Source organism: Capricornis sumatraensis, chromosome 1, assembly GCF_032405125.1.
Source record: "Capricornis sumatraensis isolate serow.1 chromosome 1, serow.2, whole genome shotgun sequence".
Lineage (NCBI taxonomy): Eukaryota > Metazoa > Chordata > Mammalia > Artiodactyla > Bovidae > Capricornis > Capricornis sumatraensis.
The window spans coordinates 260254695-260279443 of NC_091069.1; the positions used below are offsets into that span (position 1 = coordinate 260254695).

At 42.3% G+C, this 24749-nt stretch overlaps 1 protein-coding gene across 2 annotated transcripts in view; it reads right to left on the minus strand.

The window, feature by feature from the left end:
• Positions 1 to 24749, minus strand: part of TBC1D5 (TBC1 domain family member 5) — a 589263-nt gene that overhangs the window by 260441 nt on the left and 304073 nt on the right. For both annotated transcript variants that reach the window (XM_068981508.1, XM_068981501.1), the window contains exons 6-9: positions 8128 to 8236; positions 6598 to 6687; positions 6428 to 6502; positions 5311 to 5378 (exon numbers count right to left, since the gene is read on the minus strand). In XM_068981508.1, the coding sequence (XP_068837609.1) occupies positions 5311 to 5378; positions 6428 to 6502; positions 6598 to 6687; positions 8128 to 8236 (342 nt within the window). The remainder of the gene's footprint in view (positions 1 to 5310; positions 5379 to 6427; positions 6503 to 6597; positions 6688 to 8127; positions 8237 to 24749) is intronic.

Here is a 24749-nt window from a genome sequence, read left to right on the forward strand (position 1 = left end):
TAAAAACCAAGCTGAACACAAAATTACAAGGCCTGGAGGTAGGAAAACAATTGGAAGACACAGAGCAAGCATCAGAACCAAAGAAATTGCAATTATGAAGCCAGGGGTTTAAAACAAGTATGATTAATACACTCAGGGCTCTAATGGATAAAGCAGACAGCATGCAAAAACAGACAGGCAATGTAAGCAAGAAACAGAAATCCTAAGAACGAACCAAAAGTAAACTTAGAGGTATAAAACAGGGTAACAGGGAAGAGTGCCTTGATGGGCTGAGTCCTTGAGTAGACTGGAAGCAGCTGAGGAGAGAAGCTGAGCCCGAGGATGTCTCAGCAAAATCCTCAACAACTGAGAAGCAAGAAAAAAGACTGAAAAAAACAGAGCAGAGCATTCAAGGGCTCTCACGGGGAGAGAAGGAGAAGAGAGAAAAGTGCAGGAGAAACGTCTGGAGAGACAGTCACCGAGAACACTGCCGAGACCGCAGGGCCAGGAAGCTCAGAAGCCACCGTGCAGGACCAATGCCCAAAGAACGACACCTCAGCACATCATTTTCAAACTGCAGAAAATCAAAGACAGAGTTCTTAAAGGTGGGGGCTGGCGGGGAATGGTGGGACTTCATCTTACCTATACAGGAATCAAAAATTACATTCAACTTCTCTTCAGAAGCCATGCAGAAGGTGGACTGAAAAATTCCAAGTGTTTGAGAAGGAGAAACCTGCCAAACTAGAATTCTGCGTGCTATAAAACTACCCTTAAAAAGTGAGGGAGAAATCAAACTTTCTCAGACAAGCAAAAATTGAGAGAATTTGTCAGTAGACTTGCCTTACAAGGAATCATGCTAAAATCTGACACCATGCTGCCTATGGAAGCACTTTAAATAAAGACACACATAGATTAAAAGGAAATAGCTGGAGAACAATATCCAATGCTAACACTAGCTAAGAGATAAAAAAAGGGCACTGAATAATGATAAAGGGGTCAATTCTACAAGAAGACACACGGGCCATAACAATAGCCACCTGGCAACAGAGCATCCCACTGTGCAAGGCGAAGCCCGGCACACCTGTGAAGAGGGGTTAGAGTGAGAGGGACGCTGCTCAGTCCTGTCCGCCTCTTTGTGACCCCATGGACTGTAGCCTACCAGGCTCCTCCGTCCATGGAATTTTCCAGGCAAGAGTACTGGAGTGGGTTGCCATTTCCTTCTCCAAGGGATTTTCCCGACCCAGGGATTGAACCCAGGTCTCCCGCATTGCAGGCGGACGCTTTACCCTCTGAGCCACCTGGGAAGCCCAGGAGAAAGGAAAGAATCCACTGTTACAGCTGGAAACTCTAACGCCCTTTGATCAGACATGGACAGAACTGGCAGGCAGAAACCAGTAAGGACAGAGCTGAACTAAGCAACATCATCAACCAACTGGACCTAACCGACATCTACAGGTCATATTTATCCAACAAAGCAGGATGCGCATTCTCCTCCAGCTCACACAGAACATTCTCAGAGGCAGATCCCATTCTGGACTACAGAACACACGTTAACAAATTTCACAGAAGAGGAATCATACGATGCCTGCCCCTAGACCACAGTGGAATTAAACTAGAAGTCAGTAACACAAAGGTAACTGGACAGTCTGGAAAGGGACAGTGTGTGTGTTAGGGAGTCTGCATAAGCACGTATTCTGCAAAACCAGAGGTCACAGAAGGTCCAGACAGGCAAGTAGGGGCAGGACTAGGAACGTGTTTGAGAAAAACAGGGTTCAACACATGAGGTGGACAGGAAAGCAAGTTAATAGAGTCACGGGAAAGAGTTAGACAAGAGACTCCCAGGTGAGAGGTGAAAAGGCCCCCAAACAATGGGAACAATGGAACCGAACTGAGGAGTGGGAGAAAGCCACAATAATCCAATACACGTCCTCAGCTTGTATCTGCTCCAGACCGCCTGGAGTCCACGTTGTAGCTGACACCCACTGCCCTTCCAGGGGCTGTGCCCATTTCTGCCCCCGCCCACAGCTCAGCAGCCACCCTCTCCCAGGTCCCACACTCCAGCTCACACCCTCCAGTCTCCCCAGCCCTCCTCCCGGGTCCCACACTCCCCTCAGCTCCTCCAGGCTCCCCAGCCCTCCTCCTGGGTCCCACACTCCCCTCAGCTCCTCCAGGCTCCCCAGCCCTCCTCCCGGGTCCCACACTCCCCTCAGCTCCTCCAGGCTCCCCAGCCCTCCTCCCGGGTCCCAAACTCCCCTCAGCTCCTCCAGGCTCCCCAGCCCTCCTCCCGGGTCCCACACTCCCCTCAGCTCCTCCAGGCTCCCCAGCCCTCCTCCCGGGTCCCACACTCCCCTCAGCTCCTCCAGGCTCCCCAGCCCTCCTCCCGGGTCCCAAACTCCCCTCAGCTCCTCCAGGCTCCTCACTGCAGGTGGGGTCAAACCCAAACTCCTAGCTGTGGTTGGTGGAACAGCCCACTAGACGTCCCCACCGCCACCGCCACCCCGAGCAGGCCTGCTGATCCTCAGCTCGCTCTCACTGAGGACTTGGCATCAGCTGCTCTCTCAGCCTGGAAGGTTCCTCCTCCAGATCGCATTGCTGGCTTCGTAACATGTTTCATTCAGCTCAAAGCAGATCTTCTCAGAGATGCCCTTTCTGATGCCTCTCCTAAAGCAGCCCCCTGTCTGGCTGTGTATAAGGTTATCTGTTTTGATTTCTTCACAGCAGTCACTGCCTTCTTCCATGACCCTCTGTATCTACATGGGCTTATGTCTCACTCCCCAGCACCCCACACTAAAATGTACATCCCACGACAACAGGAAACTCATCTATCTTCCCCACCACTCTGATCTCCCATGCAGTGGACGGGTCTGAAACACAGGAGACAGTCAGTCAAAACCACCCAACTCTCTCGCAGCCACTGGCGAACAGTCACGGAGCTGCGCTGCTCCCACCCTCCGCCCACCACTGCAGTATGAGCTGCGGTTCAGACTGGGTTGAAAACCATGGATTTGGGATCATGAAGTGCCTTCTAAAGGCATCCCAGGTAGTGCAGCGATCAAGAATCCGCCTGCCCACGCAGAAGACACGAGAGACACACGTTCGATCCCTGGAGTAGGAAACAGCAACCCACTCCAGGATTCTCGCCTGGAAAATTCCATGGGAGAAGAGCCTGGGAGCCACAGTCCACGGGGTCACAAAGAGTCAGACACGACTGAGCACACGCAGTGCCTTCTGCGGAGGGTGTGGAGCCTGAAGGATTAACAGTAAGATTACTCAAGCTATTCAGCTTTTGTGATTAGCAATTTGGTGGCTTTAAAATAAGACAGACAGCCTTACCCTACAAGCTAAGTTACTTGCCACAGAATTTACACAGAGATGGCTAGGAGACTTCCTCAAAATGTGAGGCGAGACATGGGAGAGACTTCTGGGGAAGGAGGTATGAACCTCCCCCACCCAGAGGCCTTCTCTGCATCTCGGCTTTGTAACCTGAATTAAAATGCACCAGTGGAGACAAATTATAAGGAAAAAAATTGCCATGTATGTGTGTTATACACACAGACACACACACATTTTTATAAGAAAAACATACAGAATATAGCTTTTGAGAAATAACATTTTCCCACAGAGCAAAGCAGAAATGTCTGATCTAAGGAACCAAAACGCTGAAGGGGCTCACAGTCCCACTTACTGCTTGGCTTTGCTCTCCACTCTTTTCTTCCCCTTTCTCCTTCTGCCCCCGCTGCCTTCGGCAACCTGGCCTGGCGGTCCTGGTGTGGGACCCTGTCCAGTGCCACAGTGCCTCCACTTCCATTTGACAACAGCAGAGACACTCACGCTCTTCTTATTGGCTACTTCAAACGTAAGCTATCAAGTTTTCTAAGATAACTGCCTAGCATTTTAAGGAAGAGATATCGTTACTGCTTGGTAAACGATATACACTGTGCATTTTGTTTTTATGAACCCTGTTTTATCACCACTGATTACCCAGCTAGTTACTAAAGCGATGGGTGAGGAAATTCATCCTTTTGTTTTATCCAACAAATATTTACTGAGGGCCTCCTGTGAACCAAAACAACGGCACTCTGCCTTCTGAAATCACCGACGAGAGACCAGCACCACGGCCTGACTCAGGAGGCTAACTGCCCCAAAGCTGCTTGCTCTTCGTCCTAACCAGGCTCACCCAAGTGCTGCACACTTCCCGCCTCCAACTCGCCACCACGGCCAGTTATCAGTGGTGCTGCTGTTCTCTGAACCCACGACCCCTCTGAAGTACTTCCATTTTAAAGTAGAAAATCTCATTTGTTAAATCGGTAGTATGACCTTAATGCAAGTCCAAGTCATCTGATCATTCTGTCTGGGGCCTGGAGAGAGGGCAGTGTTGGAGCCAGAGGCCTGCCTGTGTGCCTGGTCTAGTGGGACCTGAACCGGAGTGGGGCAGACAGACATAGGCGTGGGGGGCCTGAAAGGCAGCCCTGGAGGTACGGGCTCTCAGACACCGGGCTCATCCCAGACCCCGGTGAGGAACGGCGCTCGGCGGACATTGACACAGCTTAAAATGTAGACACCGCTAACTTACTACACTAACAACACGCGAACCTGTAACTATGCCATGAGGTGCTTGGTCTTATCTCTGTTTTGCAGAGATGAACATCTAAGGGGGAAAGACCTTTGTTGAAATTACTTCGTCCAGGATTAGAGTATACCTTGCTAGAACTTACCCCAGGCTCTTCCCACACAAATTCCATGTGCTCCCCATTACATGGCCCCCAAAAAAGTGAGGTCCAATACATAAAAGTTATAGAAATTAACTATATGCTGGATAAAGAGCCACTTCATATAGTAAATACTGAGATGATCTGGAGTTGTTTGCAAACTGGAATGGTGTCAAGAGGAACAGAAGTAAAGGGGGGTAAAAATATACCTGTCATTTAAACAGTAATTTGACTAGAAAGGGATTCAAAGGTGTAAAGCAAAAGATAATTTTTTTCTAGCAAAACCAGTAGTAAGACTACAAAATATAACCTTAATTAGAAGGACATGACTACAAGCAAACGTTGGAAACTGAAAAACTGATTTAAACATTTAAGTATTTATACATTATACTATTACCAATATTATAAACGTTAACTTATTTTGACAAAGGGAACACAAAAGTCTATAATTTAAGAATAGAAAGTAACTATTATCATCAAAATTTGGCCAAAATAACTATTAACACAAGCAGAATACTGCATTCGACTAAGGCTCCTCTACAGATTGTACAGTTTGCTAAAATTTCAAAGAGGTAACACCAGTCTGAATTACTGAAGGTAACTTGTAAATAGTTCTACATACGTTCTTTTGACATCCTGTTCAATCATTGACCGAAGTTCTTTATCCTGGAAGAATTTGTTCCAAAGACTCTGAAATAAGGAAAGCAATTTATTTAAAACAATACTGCACCTTTGCTTGACTTTTATGATCTCAATCTAATGATTCAAATAATTAAAATTTATCCTTCTCTGAGTTATGATTTCACATTGCAGATAGAAAACCTGGAACTGGAAAATGTTTTATTAAAATCTAGTCTAATCTCAGAGACACATAATCATTCTAACATTAGTTTTTCCAGTGATATTACTGTGCATATTTAAAACTTTCTACTATCTACTTAAAGTGAATGATACTTTTACTGCTAGACATCTGCTACCCTTACAACAACAAAAAGGTCTGCCTGGACTAGAGGAGGACCACAGGCCAGCTGCTCCCACTGGAACCTGACCTGAACTGCCAACACAGAAAGATACCGAATGTTTTCTACAAAGCTTTGGTTTCCTAAGCACAGAGATTTTTATCTATTTCTTAAAATATGAACTTCAAGTTTTAAAAATTGCTTAATATTCACTGACTATAATAATTACACATATGAGGAAAAAGAAATGTTGATTTTATACAGAAAATGTGAAACAAAACAACGTCCTTCAGCACAGAAACAGGAACTGGAGAAGCGACACAGTGCCTCTGAGCTGTATCACTCCTCGTCCTCACTGGGATCTGAGGGTGGAGGGCCTCATCTTTTTCATGATCTTAAACCCTGTTCACAGAGTCACTACACACAGCTATCTCCTTCCGCAGAGCTGTCCTCCCGGTGCGGCCTCCTCACTTCCAAGAGAAGGGAGGCTCTGTACACGGCAGCCTTTCAGCCCCAGCCGAGCCCTCCTCTCGGTTCTCGTCTCTCTGTCCCTGAGCTCTCACAGATCTCACAGCTCCATAAGCAGCCCACTGGCTTCCCCCGACACTGTCAGCACACAGCAGGCAATAACGCCCACCCGGCTCCAGGTGGACTAACACGGGGGTAAAAGAATTGTCCTACTGGTGTAGAGTAACACGGCTTCCACGGTGACTGATAGTGAGACACAAGCATGCTCTGATGGGCAAGAGCGGCTGAGACGTGAATAAACATCAACTTTACCCCTTCGTCCTGGGAAAGGGGGTTATTGATCATCAAGTCTTGCTGGCCAACAGCCTTCCTAGGGTTTGTGATGTGCTGGAAAGAAAGAAAATACACATGCAAAGGTCAGAGGCTGCTGGCCTTCAAAGCCTAATTAAGAAAATAGTTACATTACTTAAAGTACAACTTACTATTTCTTTAATGCTGCTATACCATGCTCTTAGTTCTTTAATTTTACTTATCCACTGACTTTTATCTTGAGGAAGAACACAAAGAAAAAGCTGTCAAAAAAAAAACAACAGGAAAACTTTTATAAAAATCCTAAGAAAACGTGAAACTACGCCAAAGGGTATCACTTGAAAACTGAAGAAGATGCATTCGTGGTGCTTCACACTCATCACCATTCCAGCTCACAACTGTATGTGGGGTGTAAAGACATATACCAACTTGGACAACTGCAGAAGTGCACAAAGGCCAGGAAGCAAGGTCCTAAAAGACACACCCCAAGATGGCATCATCTGCTTCTCCAGAGTTACAGTAGAGGTGGACAAGGAGAACTCATGAGGGTTCAAGTCCGTTCTGTTCTCCTTTCTTGCATTACAGGGGTGATTGATAGAGCGCATTAACAAGCACAAGGCCCACTTTGTAGCGTCAAGGTTTCCAAAATCAGTCTTCAAACAAGCAGGTAATGGACAGAGAGGAACAATTTGAGGACAAGCCTGAGCAGTGAAGTCATTCCTTTTACAGCAGAAAATGCAATTTACAACTAGCAATCAGTTTACAAAATTAACAAGCATTCTCAAAAAGACAAATTTAGTTTAATAAAACATTAAAATAAACCTGGGTTTGAGTTTATTTTTAGCAAAGGAAGGAGACTCAAAAAGTTAAACAACATGGAGTGGGGGGGTGGGGGCAAAGCCTCCTGTACACACAGCTGAGCAGCATGACCCTGCCTTCACTGAGCAGAAGGAAAACACACTTTAATTATTAAACCTGAATTATTAGATTTCAAACTGTCTAATACATTAAGTGTTCCTTATTGTCTTCACTTGCCAGCTCCGTCTGCTCAATTTATGCAGATGAACCCTAAACAACTTTCAAGAGAAGTCATTTAAAAAGTGAGTCTCAATCTAAACCGATTCATTCTGAAAGAACAAAAAGGGACCGATTTCTAAGCCACGAGAGACGCTGCAGACCATCATTACCCAGGGGGTGACCGACGGCCTTCCTCTGAAAGCAGCTGACCGAGTTTCTCTCCGCTGCTGCTTCCCGCTGCCCTTTACTGTGTTCTGGTGCAGAGAATATGCAAGTGTCTTTCCTGTCTGCTACTCGGGCAGAAATGAAGGGGGGTGACTGCACGGTAGCACTCGATACAACAGGAGCCTGAGAACAGCCACCCACCACCCCTGCCCAGCGCCAAGGATTTCCGCAAATGCCTCTGGGGACCCAGAAGGCTTTGCTTGAGTTCCGCACCATCAAATGGGATGAAAAGACCAGTATTTCAAATGACTCCTGCACCATCGCCAGCTATCCAGGACTAAGGCGCTTGCTTCAACCTTATTAGCAAATGTCCTATGAAAGATAAACCTAAATAGCCAGAACCTCGCGAGTGAAGTCTCTTGGAAAATTCAGTGATCCCCCGCACGGGTGATCTTCCAGGGCATCAGGTAATGTGTTGATAGACTGCAACCACAAACTGTAAATAAATATTTTCTTCTTACCTTCCAGCAAATGCTGCGGAACCTGCTGCTTCTCAGCTGCCCATTAATCCCCTTCTGCCTTATTGTTGCCAAGTAATTGTTGTTTACAAATAGTTCTTCCCATTCTTTCCTAGATGCAAGAAACCAAAGTGTGGGGATCCTTTTGTTAAAATCCTTCTGCTTGGAGAGGAGTGCTACAGGAATTTAATTTTAAATAAGCCTCAGAGATGCAACTTTTAAAATATATATATATTTAGTTGTCTGTTTCTGAACGCATGGCTGTCTTTTTGGACAGAGTTCTCCTGTAGATTTAATGAATATGTAGATCGCTATAATTATGCCAGCTACTGAAATTCATAATGTCTATGGAGGCTATTCCACTGCCTTTTAAATGTTGGTAGTGCAGTTCAGTGAATCAACAAGAAAAAAAATGAATATTAATACAAGTATATGACTGCTTTAGACACTAAGAAAGATATACCTGCTTCAAAAATACACAACCAAAATTTGGGTCATTGATTGATCATATTGGCTTCTCACCTGAAAGATCTCATGAAATCAACTCACTTCTCTTTCATGTAAGGCTGGGCAGTTAAACAGAATAGAAGATTATTTCCTTTAATTTTTAGTACTATTTACTATTGATATCTTTGCAACTTCTTTCTACACGAACAGTTTTAAAATTTTAACAGGTGCAGGCAAATGTGAAAAAAAATCAAAAAAATTAAAAAGCCTCACTGTAAAAACTGTGAAAGGCAAGCTTGAGTACCTTGCCGTACCTATGGCTGAGGAGATAAACAACCGAAATATGCCTCGCAGGCACACAGACACCAGGGGCCCAACACCTGTGCCTCATTAATATACAAGTAAATCTGCTCTACTGGGAAACAATTGGAAATTAATTGTCCCAAACCAGTTACTGAGTTTGAATAAAGGAAGCAGATCTATATTCTCTGCATCTTGTACCAAACTAAACATCAAGAATCATTTGTCAACAGCTGAGGTGACTTAGTGCGGCTGTATGAAATTTCCCTGAGATTCCATAGTGCCACAATAAACTGACAATGTGAAATTCATCATCAAAGCTGCAAGCCTGGCACTCTCTTCAGAAAGATGAACTCTAAAGGAAGCCGCGAAACCTCTCGATCGTCCTCTGTGCCACGTGCGGGGCTGTCCCTGGCCAGGCCCCACTCGTGTTCGGAAAGAAAAGCCGTACACGAGGCGGCTGCAGACTGTGCATCCCAACCAGCGGCACGCCCAGTGCTCCGGCCCCTGACTGCGGAGCAAGCTGCGCCTTCCACACCCAGCCTTCCAGGAGAGTGGCCGAGGCAACGGCAGTCCCTCACGCCCTGAGCAGAGAACCTCAGCCCTTCCCCACAGCCCTGCACTGGGAGAAATGAATTCCTACCACCACTCCATGGAAATGTCTTATTTCCATCACCCTAGTCAAAGAAGAAAATAAATTTCATTTAGAGTTTTACTTCCTTCTGTATCATTAGTGAAACAGAAAATTTTTTCATGATTTGGGGCCATTTTATTTATTCTTTTTTAAAATGTCCTTTCTTGCCCTTTGCCCATTTTAAGCAGTATAAGCTACTGGCCAAGAGGACAGGCATCAGAGCCACGCTTCTGCGATGCAAAGAAAGTCATCCATGCAGAAACTCCATAACTTACTAGGTGTGCAAGCATGCTGAAGTTCACTTAGCCTGTGTCTCTGCTGCCTCCTCTGTAAAATGGAGTAATAATAATAGCAGCTGCCTCCAATAATTACTATGAGAATTAAAATACATGAAAAACCCTTAAAAGGGAACCCAGCATATCATAACATCTAAAAATTTAATATTGTTAATAATAACACTGCTTTTACTTGGACTTATTGGTCCAAGAGAGAAGTGTTTCATACATTAAAGACACTGCTATCTGCCATGTATGTGTATTTTTAACCTAATTATTTTGATTTTCAAACCACTGAAACTTTTCATATATATTTTAAACCTAACATTTATTTCCTCTTGATTCTCTTTACATTGTTTTTATGCTTACGTTAATTCTTAGCCACTTCAAGTTCAAGGAAATCAGTTCTTAGGCTTTTTGAACACTACTTTAGTTCGTTTGCATTAGCTATGGTATTTTGAATATACTATCCACTTCCACCTCCCATTAGCTTCACATGTATCACCCACATCTCACTGCTGAAATTTTGCTTTTAGTTTTAGTCAAAATGAGGGAAAAAAATGAGCAAAGAACAATATAGGCGTACATCTCAGAAAACGTGCTTCTGTTTAAATAGCTTATAGTCTACAAAGAGAAAACACAGATTTCAAATGGCATAATTTGTCTGAGACCATGCAGCTCCATGACCTGAAAGCAACCATGCTTTTCAGATCAGAGAGGGAGCGTGTGAGGCAATGGCTCCCCCAGACCCTCCCAAAGCAGCTCCTACGCACAGGGCCCAGCGCACCGTGGAGGCAGACGCAGCTGGCTAGGTCCACTGCCGTCTCGTCAAGTTCCGCAGCCTTTTAAGGTCAAGTCACACAGCACTTACGTAATGAAGGGTAACTATCTGTTGGCTCAAAAAAGACCCTGTGCCTCTATTACAGTGTTGGTAAAGAAACAAGGAGACTGAGGCATGGGAAATGGAAACATTCTCTCTGAAATTCACAATTATTTAAATTTATTCAGAGGTACTTATAGTTCTAATTAAAACACAAATCTCAAACTGATGGAGAGCTCTGACAACACAGGCACATAAAGGCCACAAAATAATCTACTAATTGTCTTTCTCTTCTATGGGACAGTGTTTTGTTAATAAACTGTGATACACGGTAAACATAATAAACATTTACTCAGTGCCTACTGTGTACTTAGCACTTAGAGGTATTTTTTAAAAGCATTCAGTTAAGGGAGCAAACGGATATGTAAACCAATAATCATGTGATTAAGGCAAAGCATTGTGGCAGTTCAGAGGAGGGAGAAATAACTTTACATCAAAAAATTAAAACTCAGTGTAAAACACGATAAGTAGTATCCCCACAGGCACTGAAATGCCACCCAAAAACTTAGCTGCCAAAGGTCGAATAGTGTACAGAGGACAGAATGTGGGAAAGCTGAACCCATTGACGGGAGCTGGACCAAAAGAAAAGTTCTTTCCAATCACAAATACAAATGGTGGCCAACAGTCTTGAACCTGGGAAAAGAATATTAAGTACTGAGGAGTTGGCGGCGGAATTTTTCCATTTAATTAACAAGAGTAAAGAAGAGATAGTTGTTAACTTTGTCTTACATAAAACTATATAGTCTGTCGTAGCAAAAAATCTAGCAATGATGCTAGCATTTTGAGAATGCTAAAAAAAATCCACTCATGTTATGATATGTTATATTTTGGGTAAATCACTTTTAACCTTTCCAACGACCCTCCTGAGTATTTTCAACCCCTCTTTATGAATGACAAAACTGCGTCTCAGAAAAAGTAAATTGTCACAAGAGAGAAAGAATGAGAATGCGGGCTAGACCGTCCTGAATGACGGGGCTGGCAGCAGCAAAGGGAAGCGTGGTTCTCCACACACCAAAGGATGAAAAGGCCCTAAGAGGGCAGGACAGGGATGCGCCTTGGATCTCCTTCCTTATAGCTTTAGGTTTTGAACATGTGGTCCAAAAGTATAGAGGTACGTTTTCACCAGCTGGACTGAGAAGGTGAGTCAGCAGATGCCGTGAGTGGTTAAGAACACAGGGGACATTTAGGTGCCTAATTGCCGCAAATGGAACAGATTATAGAGACCAGGCCCTTGAAACCTCTCATAAACATGCCCTGGTGCCACCTAGTGGCCAAGTCTCTGCAGTGCAGGCACCGGGTCCCTGAAAACATGTTCAGGGGCTCACTCTCAGGAGACTTCTCCAGCACCACAGTTTGAAAGCATCAATTCTTCAGTGCTCAGCCTTCTTTATGGTCCAACTCTCACATCCATACGTGACTGCTGGAGAAATCATAGCTTTGACTAGACGGACCTGTGTCAGCAAAGTAATGTCTCTGCTTTTTAATATGCTGTCTAGGTTTGTCATAGCTTTCCTTCCAAGGAGTAAGCATCTTTTAATTTCATTGCTGCAGTCAACGTCCGCAGTGATTTGGGAGCCCAAGAAAATAAAATCTCTTAACATACTTCCCAAGATATGCACATAAAATGAGTGTGAAACTGGTTAGCACCTTCTACATTTAACTGTTTAAATATTTTTGTAACCTGAAGCTTGCATAAATGACATGGCAATTTTGAAATGAAAAAATTTCTGAATTGCTCTCCCAAATGAGGATACACAGAAAAAACCCTCTATTGTATATTTTACATAATGGTTTTACCCCATTTTTTGGTTTTCGTTAGACAAGGAACAATGTCTCTATGGAGCTAACACAAGAAACTCCGGCACCTACAATAACTGAGCAGAGGTCACAGGCTACCCACAGTCTAGTCCTGAGGGCCTCCAATCACTTGGTTAAGAGGTACTACTTTGCTCTTGCAGATAATGAAGTTGTTGAGTGGAACAGAGAAGGGCTGTCCCCACAGGGAAGGCTGAGACGTCGCTGCAGAGAAGGGGCAGCTGGGATGAGGGGGGGGTGGCACAGGAGCTCTCAGCGGTGGCCGGTCAGCCAAGGCCGTCTCGTCTCTGTGGTCTGACCAGAGCAACAGCAGGACTAAAGGCCAGGCCAAGAAAAGGTGATCTTTAAGCTGGACAAGATCAGAGTTAGACGGGAAGAGTACCTAAAGGTGCGGAACCACAGGGAAGAAAACTGCACCTGATGTGAAATGGTTTAAATAATGTTACTATCCTAAAGTGCATGTCAGTATGTGGAAAGACTGCCACATTAATTATGACCATATTTGCTTTATCAAATGCAAAGGGAAAAAGGACACAGTCAAATTTTTAATCTGCAGTGAAATGTGTTAAGGGAAGATTCCTCTTAATTAAAGGACTGTACCATGATTCCAATATCCACATAAACAAGTATGTGTCTTTATAACATTTTAAAGGTATAGTTTTTAAAATACTATTGGAATAGAACAAGGAACATCTAACTTAAAAATCAAAGGAAATGGGAGAAGCGTAAATTAGGATGTCAGCATCAGACTCTTAAGTGTGGCCCCAGATCTGGGTAAGCTGCGTCAGGACTGCAGGTGTCGGGATCAACCAGATAAACACTGATGTGATCTGTAATTACCTCATTTTTAGCTTAAATCACAGGTAATGAGGGAACTCAGAGACTCTAAAAGGCAATTAGAAACTGTACTGGCTTTTTTGCTTCCTATATCAGGAATTTTTAAAAACTTACTTTTATTTAAAGCTTTTTTTCCCCTTCATAATGAAACATCAGGGCATATTACTTATACATATATATAAATACTCATAAAGACAACTCACAATTACTCACAAGCCTAAAATGGATTTCTTCGTATTTCTAGGTGGAAAATGCTCTCATGTGGTGCAGCACCATTGAAACAAAGGCAGCAGGCAGTTCGGGGTGAGGCAGTTCGTTAAAATCAACTTACTATCATGCTTTGATTCGGTTTTCAGATTTAACTGTGACTCAAGAAAGTTTGAGCCTCCAACTCAATATGCACATGGTAGATAATGAAGAACGGAGTTAGCAACAGTTTTGGACTGCCAGATATAATGCTCTACTAAGCATGTGAACATAGCTACTGCAACTGAACAATGACAGACCTTAATTGGTTAATCTAAACCTAAATTCAAGCAGCCCCATGCAACTAGTGGTTCCTATATCGGACAGTGAAACACAAAGTGCTTTAGGACGATAACCACACACGTTTCATTTTGTAAAGTAACAACTACAAAGGCTCAAGGGATGTAAAGATAAATACGCATATGACACACACTCAGCGTTGCTGGGGAAAGAAGACAGAAATACCTTAAAAGTTAGACAAGACAAATGGTTTCAAAAAATCAAGATGATTCTGTAAGAGAGGTAACACAGAGGAAAAGTCACTGCAAGTAAAGTCACACAGGCAAGCGTCTGCTTTCCTCCTGTGTTTCTCAGCCCGCTGCCTCTCACTGCCTGCGCTTCCGCCCGGCCCCACCCTCCGCTCCTGCTTCCTCCGCCTGCACTCACAGACACCCCGACACACGCAGGGCTTACAATGACATCTATGGTCCAGTCCATCTACAAGTTACTAAAAGTTAGTGACACTGGAAAGAATTGAGACCCAAGATTTGAACTGTGAGCATAACCTAACCATACTCAGCAAGAGACTGGCTCCAAGATCCAGGAAATGACCATTAAAAATGAAAATCAATGGGCCATGTGATCAAACAAACTTTAGTTTAAGGTCACTGTGTGCTTTCTAATTTGTTAGACTAACATACCTAGGAAAACAATTTTACATGGACTCCTGGAAAAGGAAATAACCCCACTCAAGGGTGAGAAAAAACTAGAAAACATCACTTACTTCTAGATTAAAAAAAAAGAAAGAAACAAAACTTATGGTCGCACGCCTAATTTGCCCTGCATGGTGAGAGGCCAGGGTATGCCGTATAAGTGATTCTCCTTTTCTCAGCTCAAAAATGTTCAGAGTATCAGAACATTTCAAAACCTTACAGACATTCTGTCCAGATGTCGTACACCTTTGGATAATGGATGGCCATTTGCTTCCACATTAACTAACTCGACACTGCCTGGCTCTTGGAGTTTTCCATTCCATTTTTGGTGGCATTCCTCTCACGGCCACGACTGTCAGCGGACCAGCTGCTGATTTGTAAACTGGCATGCTAGCTTTAAGAAATCCTAAATTTGCACCCCTCTGTCACTTGCTCAGTTTGTCTTTTTTAAAACAAAGGCAACAAACTAGACGTTGAACTGTCATACATTCCAGCCTACTTCAACAGCATAAATTGTACCAGCCTTTTTAATTAAAAAAAAATGGGAAATTAGGTAAATGGAAGCATAATAAGGAAGGACTTCCTGTGACTGACTCTACCTAAATGAACAAACTCATTTCTATTCCATCATTTTCTCCCCGTTCCTAAGTTTCTGATTACATCCTCCTTGGGTGAAGCTATTAGAAATCTGGCCTCTAAATAAATTACACATAGCTGCATGTCCAAAGAAGTAGGATGATTGCTGTTTTTAACACTGGACGTCGGGAAGACACTGAAGTGAAGGAGTCAGGCTGTGAGACCGGGTTCCGGTCTGCACGCTGCTTCCCACGCAGCACCAGTGGGAGCAGTGCTTCTACCACCGATTTTTGCAAACAGCTGCTCCCCATCAGCGGAAGATGAGCGGTTTTCTCATGACCTTCTTGCCGAAATTAAATTATGCCTCAGAAGAAGTCCTGTGTTGATGTGCAGATGTATTTGCCACTGCTGAAATTTTATGTTATTTGAAAGTTCATATACTTCAAAAGAACTCAAATCTAGTCTTGACTTCACAAAAGACCTTTTGTTACTTTGCTAGATGCTATTCTGTTAATTTGTACACTCGCAAACTCAGGCATTTCCAAATGAATGCCACAAAAAAATTAATTATATGACCACATAATGAACAAATGGGATGTTTTCATAAAGTTGTTGTGAAATGCTACTGTAAGACTGAAAATCAGCACCAGAAGAAAATTTTCATTTGTTTTCTACAGAACTTTTAAAAATATTACAATTAAGAATGGAACCTAGCGATACAGATGGAGAAGGCGATGGCACCCCACTCCAGTGTTTTTGCCTGGAAAACCCCATGGACGGAGAAGCCTGGTGGGCTACAGTCCCTGGGGTAGCGAAGAGTCGGACACGACTGAAGCGACTTAGCAGCAGCAGCGATACAGAGGCAGGTAAATGGGTTGCTTCCCTAGGGAGAAGGCTCCACCAGCAGCTCAAGGCGAAAAACGGATTCGGAACAGAGCTCAAAACGCTGCACAGACCCGTCTGGCTTTACTTATCCTGCTCCATCCACCCTCTCCCAGATCTCTCAGGTAAAAAGAAAACTGGCCCCTGCTCAACTTACAAACAGAATACAAAGGAGAGACGCAGGCTTTGGGGTGGCCCTGCGGTGAGGTGAGGGCAGGAGAGCATGAACAGTGAAGGAGTTACTTCGGAACCATGCATGTCTTTCATATACTGGAACAAAATCCAAACCACCGGAGCGCTGGGTCTGGCTCCACGACAGTGGGCCTCTGCCACTCAAGGGAGCCTCAAGACCTAGAAGCAGGTTGGGAACTGGAGTGAGAGCTAACTACCCTGTCGTGTTTCTATGGGTTCAGAGCCTGGGGCATGGCATCCGAATTACTTTTCTAACATTAAACAAGGAAGTGGAAACACAGTCTCTGAAACTCCTTGAGAATATGTCACCTATCTCAGAGCAGGGCCTCTACGACCTCAGAATGAGCACGAGGCCTGTGTGTTGGGGTGGAACTAGGCCATCTTCTACATTCAAATGGCAGCTTCTGTTCCACAGCAGGTTTATGCTGCTGAGTTGCTTCAGTCGTGTCCAACTCTGTGCGACCCCAGAGACGGCAGCCCACCAGGCTCCCCCGTCCTGGGATTCTCCAGCCAAGAACACTGGAGTGGGGTGCCATTTCCTTCTCCAATCCATGAAAGTGAAAAGTGAAAGTGAAGTCGCTCAGTTGTGTCCGACTCTTAGCGACCCCATGGACCACAGCCCACGAAGCTCCTCCGTCCATGGGATTTTCCATGCAAGACCACTGGAGTGGGGTGCCATTGCCTTCTCTGGCAGGTTTATTGACTTCTCCTTTATTTCTAGGCACATAATATTCATTCTCAATTATATCACTATCAACTGTTTCATATAACTTTGTGCAGGAGTCACATTTTCACTTCCCAGTTAAAACTTTTGATCATTGATTTAGATATATCAAACACCTGGAAGACACTGAAATCTAAAACTTCAGTACTGTCAAAATAGCAGTTCCTGCAAAGTAAAAATGTCACCGCAATGAAACAGTTCTATGTAACTGCACACGCAAGAGACTGTCACTGACAAATATAAGGCCAGTCGAATCTACCCATGCTGAGTGGCCCAAACCCCTGAAAAATGCATTACTAGAACAGAAAATAAAGGCTGTTTTTGTTCACACTGTTCATCTCATGGAAAACTCCTGTTCCTCTGCTATGCCTAGCAAACACACCTTCCTCCCAACCACCACCGACCCTCACTGGCAACTAGCCACCTGGCCTTCCCCCAGTTCTCGGTGAAACGTCTGCCCCGTCGCAGCAGTCTTCATCTATGCTAGCTGCTGGCAAGCCTGCCTCCCGGCCTAGAGGGTGAGTGCACCACGACAGGCTCTGTGTCCCTCTCTGGGTCTAGCTCACTGGCTGGCCTATAATGGGTGGAGAATAACAAACTGCAGAATGACTGAAGATATTTAGCTCTCACACTGAACAACAGCAAACCACACACACACACACACACACACACACGTGCGCGTCAGGAAAGCACTTGTGAACACTCTGGAGAAAAAATAAAAAATAGGATTATTAATCACTGCCAATTTCCCTCAAAAGGGGAGGTAATCTGATACAGAAAAGAGAGAAATGTTAAATACTAATTTTTATTGAAATATTCTATGTAAATTTCATCCTTAAAATATATCTTTGAGACTTAGAAACTGTCCATCAAATCAAATGTCAGAAATTAAGCCGTATAATGAACTAATCATATAATGTACCAACAAGGATATAAGCAAGCTATTTGTAGAATGTTTAAAAATACGTATACCTTTTCACTTTTAAATCCTAATTCTATGCATTATTTTCTCAAGTTAAGAGTTCAATAACACAGTTCAACATTATTGATCAAATATTTAATTGAATCTCCCCGTCCCCAAAAAACGTAGTGTACTAATATACATTACAGATGGTGGCAGTGGGGCTGACGGGGCGTCTTCACCAGGAGCCCAGGAGGAAACTTCAGTGCTTCCAGGGGACAGGACTCACAGTGAGGCTGACTCCGAGCAGCTTGCTTCCGTATTTCAAATGTACACCTCTCTTTTCAAAGATAAACATTTACACAGCCTTGGATGATTGGAGCCTGCAGCTAACTTTGTAAATAAACAAATATGAAAAAAAAAAATTCCCCAAAGCCTGGCTACAGACAATAAGAAGGGCTTGAAGGGGCTTTCTGAAGGAAAGGAACTCAAACTGTTACCATGTATGATCAAGTCAGTTTGAGTTATGTTAATCTGAGGCTATAAATGCAAATAAACCAGTTAGTAATTTAAGTGAAAGGTTACCTATTTTCAGAGCCTCACGTGACCAATGATTAGTTCAGACAGATAATATGTTAGAGAGAAATGGCGCTACTGACCAGTTCCACGGACATAAATAATAATAAAGCTGCTTGAAGAGGATACACTCATCATTAAAACATGATTTTTTTCTTCTTCTCTTAAATGTGGCTCCATTATGGAGATAAGAATTAAAGGTAATATTCTGATTTTGGTTTCCAAAAAATAAAATGATTAATTTTGTACTCTCTGAAATTATCATGTAACTGTGTTACAGTGCTACTTGAGCACATATGAAAAAAAGAATTAAGAACATCTGATAATGTTAGGCTAAACAGAAGTATTGGTTTTCTAAATATTCTTCCTCTATAATCTGTAGATAACTGTAGATATCTAGAGATCTGAGCTTTTACAGATAACTGTAGATATTATTCTTAAATACTCAATTTATTGCCACAACATATAAGGGGCTTCCTTTGTGGTTCAGAAGGTAAAGAATCCGCCTGCAAAGCAGGAGACCTGGGTTTGATCCCTGGGTTGGGAAGATCCCCTGGAGAAGGAAAAGGCTCCCCACTCCAGTACTCTGGCCTGGAGAATCCCATGGACTGTATGAGTCCATGGGGTCACAAAGAATCAGACATGACTAAGTGACCTTCACTTTTATATAGAATTTTTAAAACACTTTTCTGAAATGAAGGCCAACCTTGTTATGTGAAAAACTTGATTAAAACTTAAAGGAATTTTGGGAAAAAAAGACAGAAGAAAGAAACTGGCACAGTCACTCACTATGCGTCAGGCGATGGGTCCAGCCACACACCGCTCTATGACAGAGGAGGTGCCGACACTCAGCTTCACAGATGAAGCAACCAGGAAGCAGGGAGCTTGACAGCCTTGCTTAAGACCACACAGTCAGGAGGTGCTGGAGCTGAGAGGCAAACTTCAGTCTGTCTTATTTCTACCTGTGTGCTTTTCCAACTTGTTTCCCTAAACTATGCATTTATTCTTAAGAACTTAAAGAGTCAGTGTGGTACAATTATATGGATTCTCAACAGACAAGCATAACGTCAAAGTGAGGAAAGCAGCGTTCTAAGAATCAGGAAGGAAACCCTCAGTCCAGACCCTCTTCTCTTATCTATTTATTTACCTACGTCCTCTGGTGGCTCAGATGGTAAAGCGTCTGTCTACAACGTGGGAGACCTGGGTTCGATCCTTGGGTTGGGAAGATGCCCTGGAGAAGGAAATGGCAATCCACTCCAGTACTATTGCCTGGAAAATCCCATGGACAGAGGAGCCTACCAGGCTCCTACAGCCCATGGGGTTGCAAAGAGTCGGACACGACTGAGCCACTTCACTTAACGTTCTGGAAAAATAAATAAAATGGCAAGGCCTTAGGAACTTTAGATGAGTGAGTGAAGAAGGGGGGCGGGAGTTCCGTTCAGTCTCCTCCTTAGTGTAATGTACGGAGAAGGGCATGTAGCCCCCAAATTCACACTCTGAATTATGACGCCAATCTGATGGTGTTCGGGGGTGAGGTCTTTGGGAGGCGACTGTCCTCAGGGCTGAGTGATGGGATTAGTGCCCTTCACAAAAGAAGCTCTCAGAGACCTTTCTTTCCCCTGCAGCCATGAGAGAACACAGTGAAAAGATCTCCTCTATGAACCCGAAGTGGGCTCCATCAAACACCACATCTACCAGCATCTTAATCTTGAACTTTCCAGCCTCCAAACTGTGAGAAATAAATTTCTATTGTTTATAAGCTACCCAGTCTCTGGTATTTTGTCGTAATAGCCCAAGCTAACACAGTGTAACTTTCACAATTATGTTTCTGTAAAAACGTATTACAATGTTTCTATAATTCCATATTCCTAAAAATAATGGATTAACAAATTTATATCATTCCCAGACTATAACCATAACCCAGACTTCTAATTTTAAATTCAAAGCCTGCTTTTGCCCTGTTATTTCTAACGTTTTGAGTCACTGCTTCACTTTCATTTCAAGAGACATGTGACCTCTTACATACAAGCGGGGAGAGGTGCTGTATCAAAAACAAATGTGAGTGACATTAAGGGTACTTCCCACATCCTTTCAAATTATTAATCACATGTAAACAGGACACATAAATATCTCTGCAATAAAACCTGAAGTCTAATTTTTAAAATTTCCTCAATGACTAAAGAAAGTTCAAATTAATGTCTTCTTTATTCAGAAAAAGACAACTTTTAAATTTAAAATGATGAATCAACTATATTTTTTTAAAAAACTTTTAACCAACTTAAACCAATTAAAAATAAAAAACTGTTAACCAACTTAAACTTTTAACTTTGGACTCTAGGACCTATAGAAAATACCATATTGAGAAAGGGAGGCAACCTTGGAAGCTCTGGTCAATATCAAGAAATAATACACCAGTACTTCAGCACCAAGTGGCTTTTCATTTTCCTTCCTTAAAAAGAAAATAAAATATATAAAGAGGAAAAATTTCCCTTATTTAACAAAAATCCTTTTGAAATATGAAACAATCTTTCGTTGGAGGGAAAAAACTACAGAAGCCAAAAAGTCTGAATATTTCTTAATTAAAAAAACAAATAATGTGTAGTTTATAACTATTCAAAGAGTATACATTTTTCAAGGCTCAAGTCACTGCATCATGCCAGCTGTAGGATCTGTTAATTCAAATGACATACATAGTATGCATCCAACTACCTGCTTTTTAATTAAACATCAGAGCTTCTGACTAAATTATTATAATTTTTATTGATTGCCTATAACTGAACAATTACTGGTCATTATTATTTTGAACTGTGTCTCTTGGAGTCGACATTCTATTTAAGTATGATTTGAAAAGTATCCAATTATCAAAATCCAGAAGATGATACAATTTTTCTAATGCTGCAGCTTGGGAAAATACACTCAGAAATAGTAGCATATGAAATTAAATTGTAAAAATAATTAGGGTCAGCTAGATGATCTACCACTGAATACAAAGAATTTTAAAAAATCAGAGTTAAATAGACAAATTTATTTTAAAATAATCTACAATAATTTATATACCATCTTATGCCATTTATACAATGCCAAGATGTTGTCTGAAATCTAAGCAATATTTTGAGTTTCCCAGAGAATGCCAATAACTGGTCTGAGTTTTCTCTAAACTGACTCTTAAAGCAACAAATTTTCACATGAATTTGTGGCCACATAAAACAACCTAAATCTTATAAAAAATGAGGCAAAACTGAAGTTACCTTTATACTGGTAATTATACTACTATACTTTAAAGAGCATTACATTGATTGACTCAAAAACCATATACATTTTCAATGAACTTTTACAGAATATCATAATTTTATCAATAAAGATATTTAGAAACATAGGGTAAAAAAGGGAAAACTTAAAAATGTTCACCTTCAATTTATTTCATAGGTCACTGTTATACCATCTAATAAGATAATTAAAACCATGCAAGCAGCTGGTACTACAGCTAAACAGATTAATGTAATAGTCTGTAGTCATATGCGCTGGCAAGGGGCTCGCCTCTTTGGAGAGGAGAAGGTCAGCTGCCCTTGGGAAGAGGCAGGGGGTGCGGGAGAAGGCGCCCGCCATGCGGCCCAGGCTGCAGCCACTCAGGTGAATGCAAACCACTTCTCTGCTTTCACACCGAGCAAGGGTCTCTCAGTTTTAATGGTGAAATAAGAAACAGAAAGCTTATTTAATAGCAGAAGACATTAACGCTGGTCTTTAAAAAGCACAGGCTACACTGCATAAACCAGTAATATCGTCTCAATTATTCTAATCTTTCCATTTTACCACATCATCTACAGACTAGTTGGGATACAAACAAATATTAACAGAAACTTCCAAAACAAAGATTTAGTCTATTACCCAGGCATCATAAAATCACCCTACGGGTGCCGCAGGAGTTAAATGCAGCCGTGTGCTATCTGAATCAATGAGGCAAAACCACTAGAGACACAAATCCAGAGAGAAAACTCCGAGCCTCTGGAAACACACCTGAGAGCATTAGGCGCACAGGGCTGTTGTCAGGGCCCACTGACTGAAAATTTCACATTTGTCGAAATTCCAGAAACCTACCCCTGCACTTAAATATTCGTATTAAAGCATCTTCCTTTTATCCCCACCATGTGTACAAGCTTGTCACACAAAGCCAACCTGGACCGCGCATCCGAGACAGGCTACGGCGCCTTGGGCTTAGCCTGCTCCCAGTCCGTCTCTGGGCTTCCCACGCGGCGCGAGTGGTACAGGGCCCAGCTCCCAACACCCAGCAGGGAAGAGGCGCTGGGTCGTGAGGGCCCCCTGTGGGAGAGCGTGGCGACCCACTCCACTCCCCTGGCCTGGGAAATCCCATGGACAGAGGAACCTGGCGGGCTGCAGTCCGCGGGGCTGCAGAGTCGGACATGACTAAAGGGACCTGGCATGCAGCACACAGCAGCCTCCTTTCTGCTAAAAACTTCGGCTATTTTCCTGCAGGATACACTGTTTTTAAATCTTCCTTTTGGTGTCTCTATATTAGCACACTGTAAAAATCTTCTACAGTTCCAGAAGATTAACAAAGATGACAATGATGGGGATGACGTGGATTGGAAGATAAAGGCAGTTAACACTGATCCAGTGTTTGGCATATAAGAATAATCCATTAACGCCTTGTAACAAATGTGTTTTATCACTCCCACATTCAAGGAGAGGAAACTGAGTCTAACACTTGTCCAAAGTTTCCATGTGGAGTCAGGATATGAACCGACTTACTATGTCACGATAATATGAACAAACAGAAAACAAAACAACCACAACAAAAAAAGAGGCCATGCCCTCTTACAACTGACAATCTAAGACCACAATAATATAAACAAATAACAGAGAGAATACAGACTTAGGTGACCAAGACTGAATTCAAAAGCTAATACAACCTCATCATATGCCATAAAGGGGTACACACATGGAAGGTTAAGTGAACACTAGGGCAGCAAATTGCCCATTCACCTGAGGTAAGCATAATAAATGGATAACAGTAATCCATAGCTGTGCATTTGGATGTCCAAAGGCTTTATCTTGTGTAATTCTATCTCAACCTTTAAAACAGTTGTGAGAAAGAAGCAGATCAGACATTATAACACCCATTCAACAGATAACAAAGTAAAGCTGTTATCTCAGACACAAGCATATTTAGCTTGAGTATCCTGGTACTAGGCTGACAGAATTATCTGTGAAGAAAGATCAGTATTTCTGAGATGGTCTAAATACAAAGGCAGATGTGTTGGGCTAAACGATATTTGAGGGTTGAAATATTCACATTTTTCTAATAACCTATTTCTACTTGCTTTAAAGAGCTCTGATAATAATGGAAAAATAATTTTCATTTTTGAACTTTACTGACAATTCTGTTGCCACTGTAGTGTGATTCTGCAACAATTCCTAGGTTTTATCAGTTTAATCTGATATGAAAATAGACCCTAGAGCTGTGCTTGTATGAAGTCTGCCATTTAATCCAAGTGTCAAATTCACAAGTAAGCTCATTATATTGTAAGAGCTATTGCCTACTCAGTAGAAAAATATTCATTTCACACCTTAAATACTATAATACTATTTAATAACAGCACTGGCCTGCCAACTATTAAAAGCTCATTTTATATACTATACTACCTGAGCTTTTTATCTTGCCTTTTTAATTACAACAGTAAATTAATATCCTAACATTACAACACTGACAGGCATTGATTAAAACTATATTAGTTAACAACATTAGTATTTATTGTGCAAAGTTGCATTAGGAGTTCATTTTCAAAGTACAATTATCATTCAATAATACTAAGATACTTTAATCTTCAAACTACTCAGGAACAAAATAAACTACAAGATAACACTGTGTCTTCACATTAACACATTTCTCTTAACTTTATGTCCATTAGTTACTATAATTAGCTAAACTACAAAAGTAGCTGTGAAATTCAACAATAAAATCGATGCATACATATGGACTTCCCATCCTTTGAAATACATCTTTATTCTCCTTTTGTCTTGTTTTTTTTAAACAGCATTTATATCTAAAATGATACTTCTACCATAGATTTCACATGTATTATCATCTTAGCATTCCTCAGTTACATGACAAATGAGCATTTATTTAAATATCTTTTACAGGGAGTTCCCTGATGGTCTAGTGGTTAGGATTCTGCCCTTTCAAACTGCTGGGGCCCAGGCTCAACCCCTGCTTGGGGAACTGAGGTCCCACAGGCCACACAGTGCAGCCAATAAGTAAAGAAGTAAATATCTTTTATATTCGTCTACTTTTTAGGTGTGATTAACATGTTTGGATAGAAGATTCTACCTATTATTTAATATGTCAATTCCAAGCTTTCTATTACACTTCAGCACTCAAAGAAGGGACTG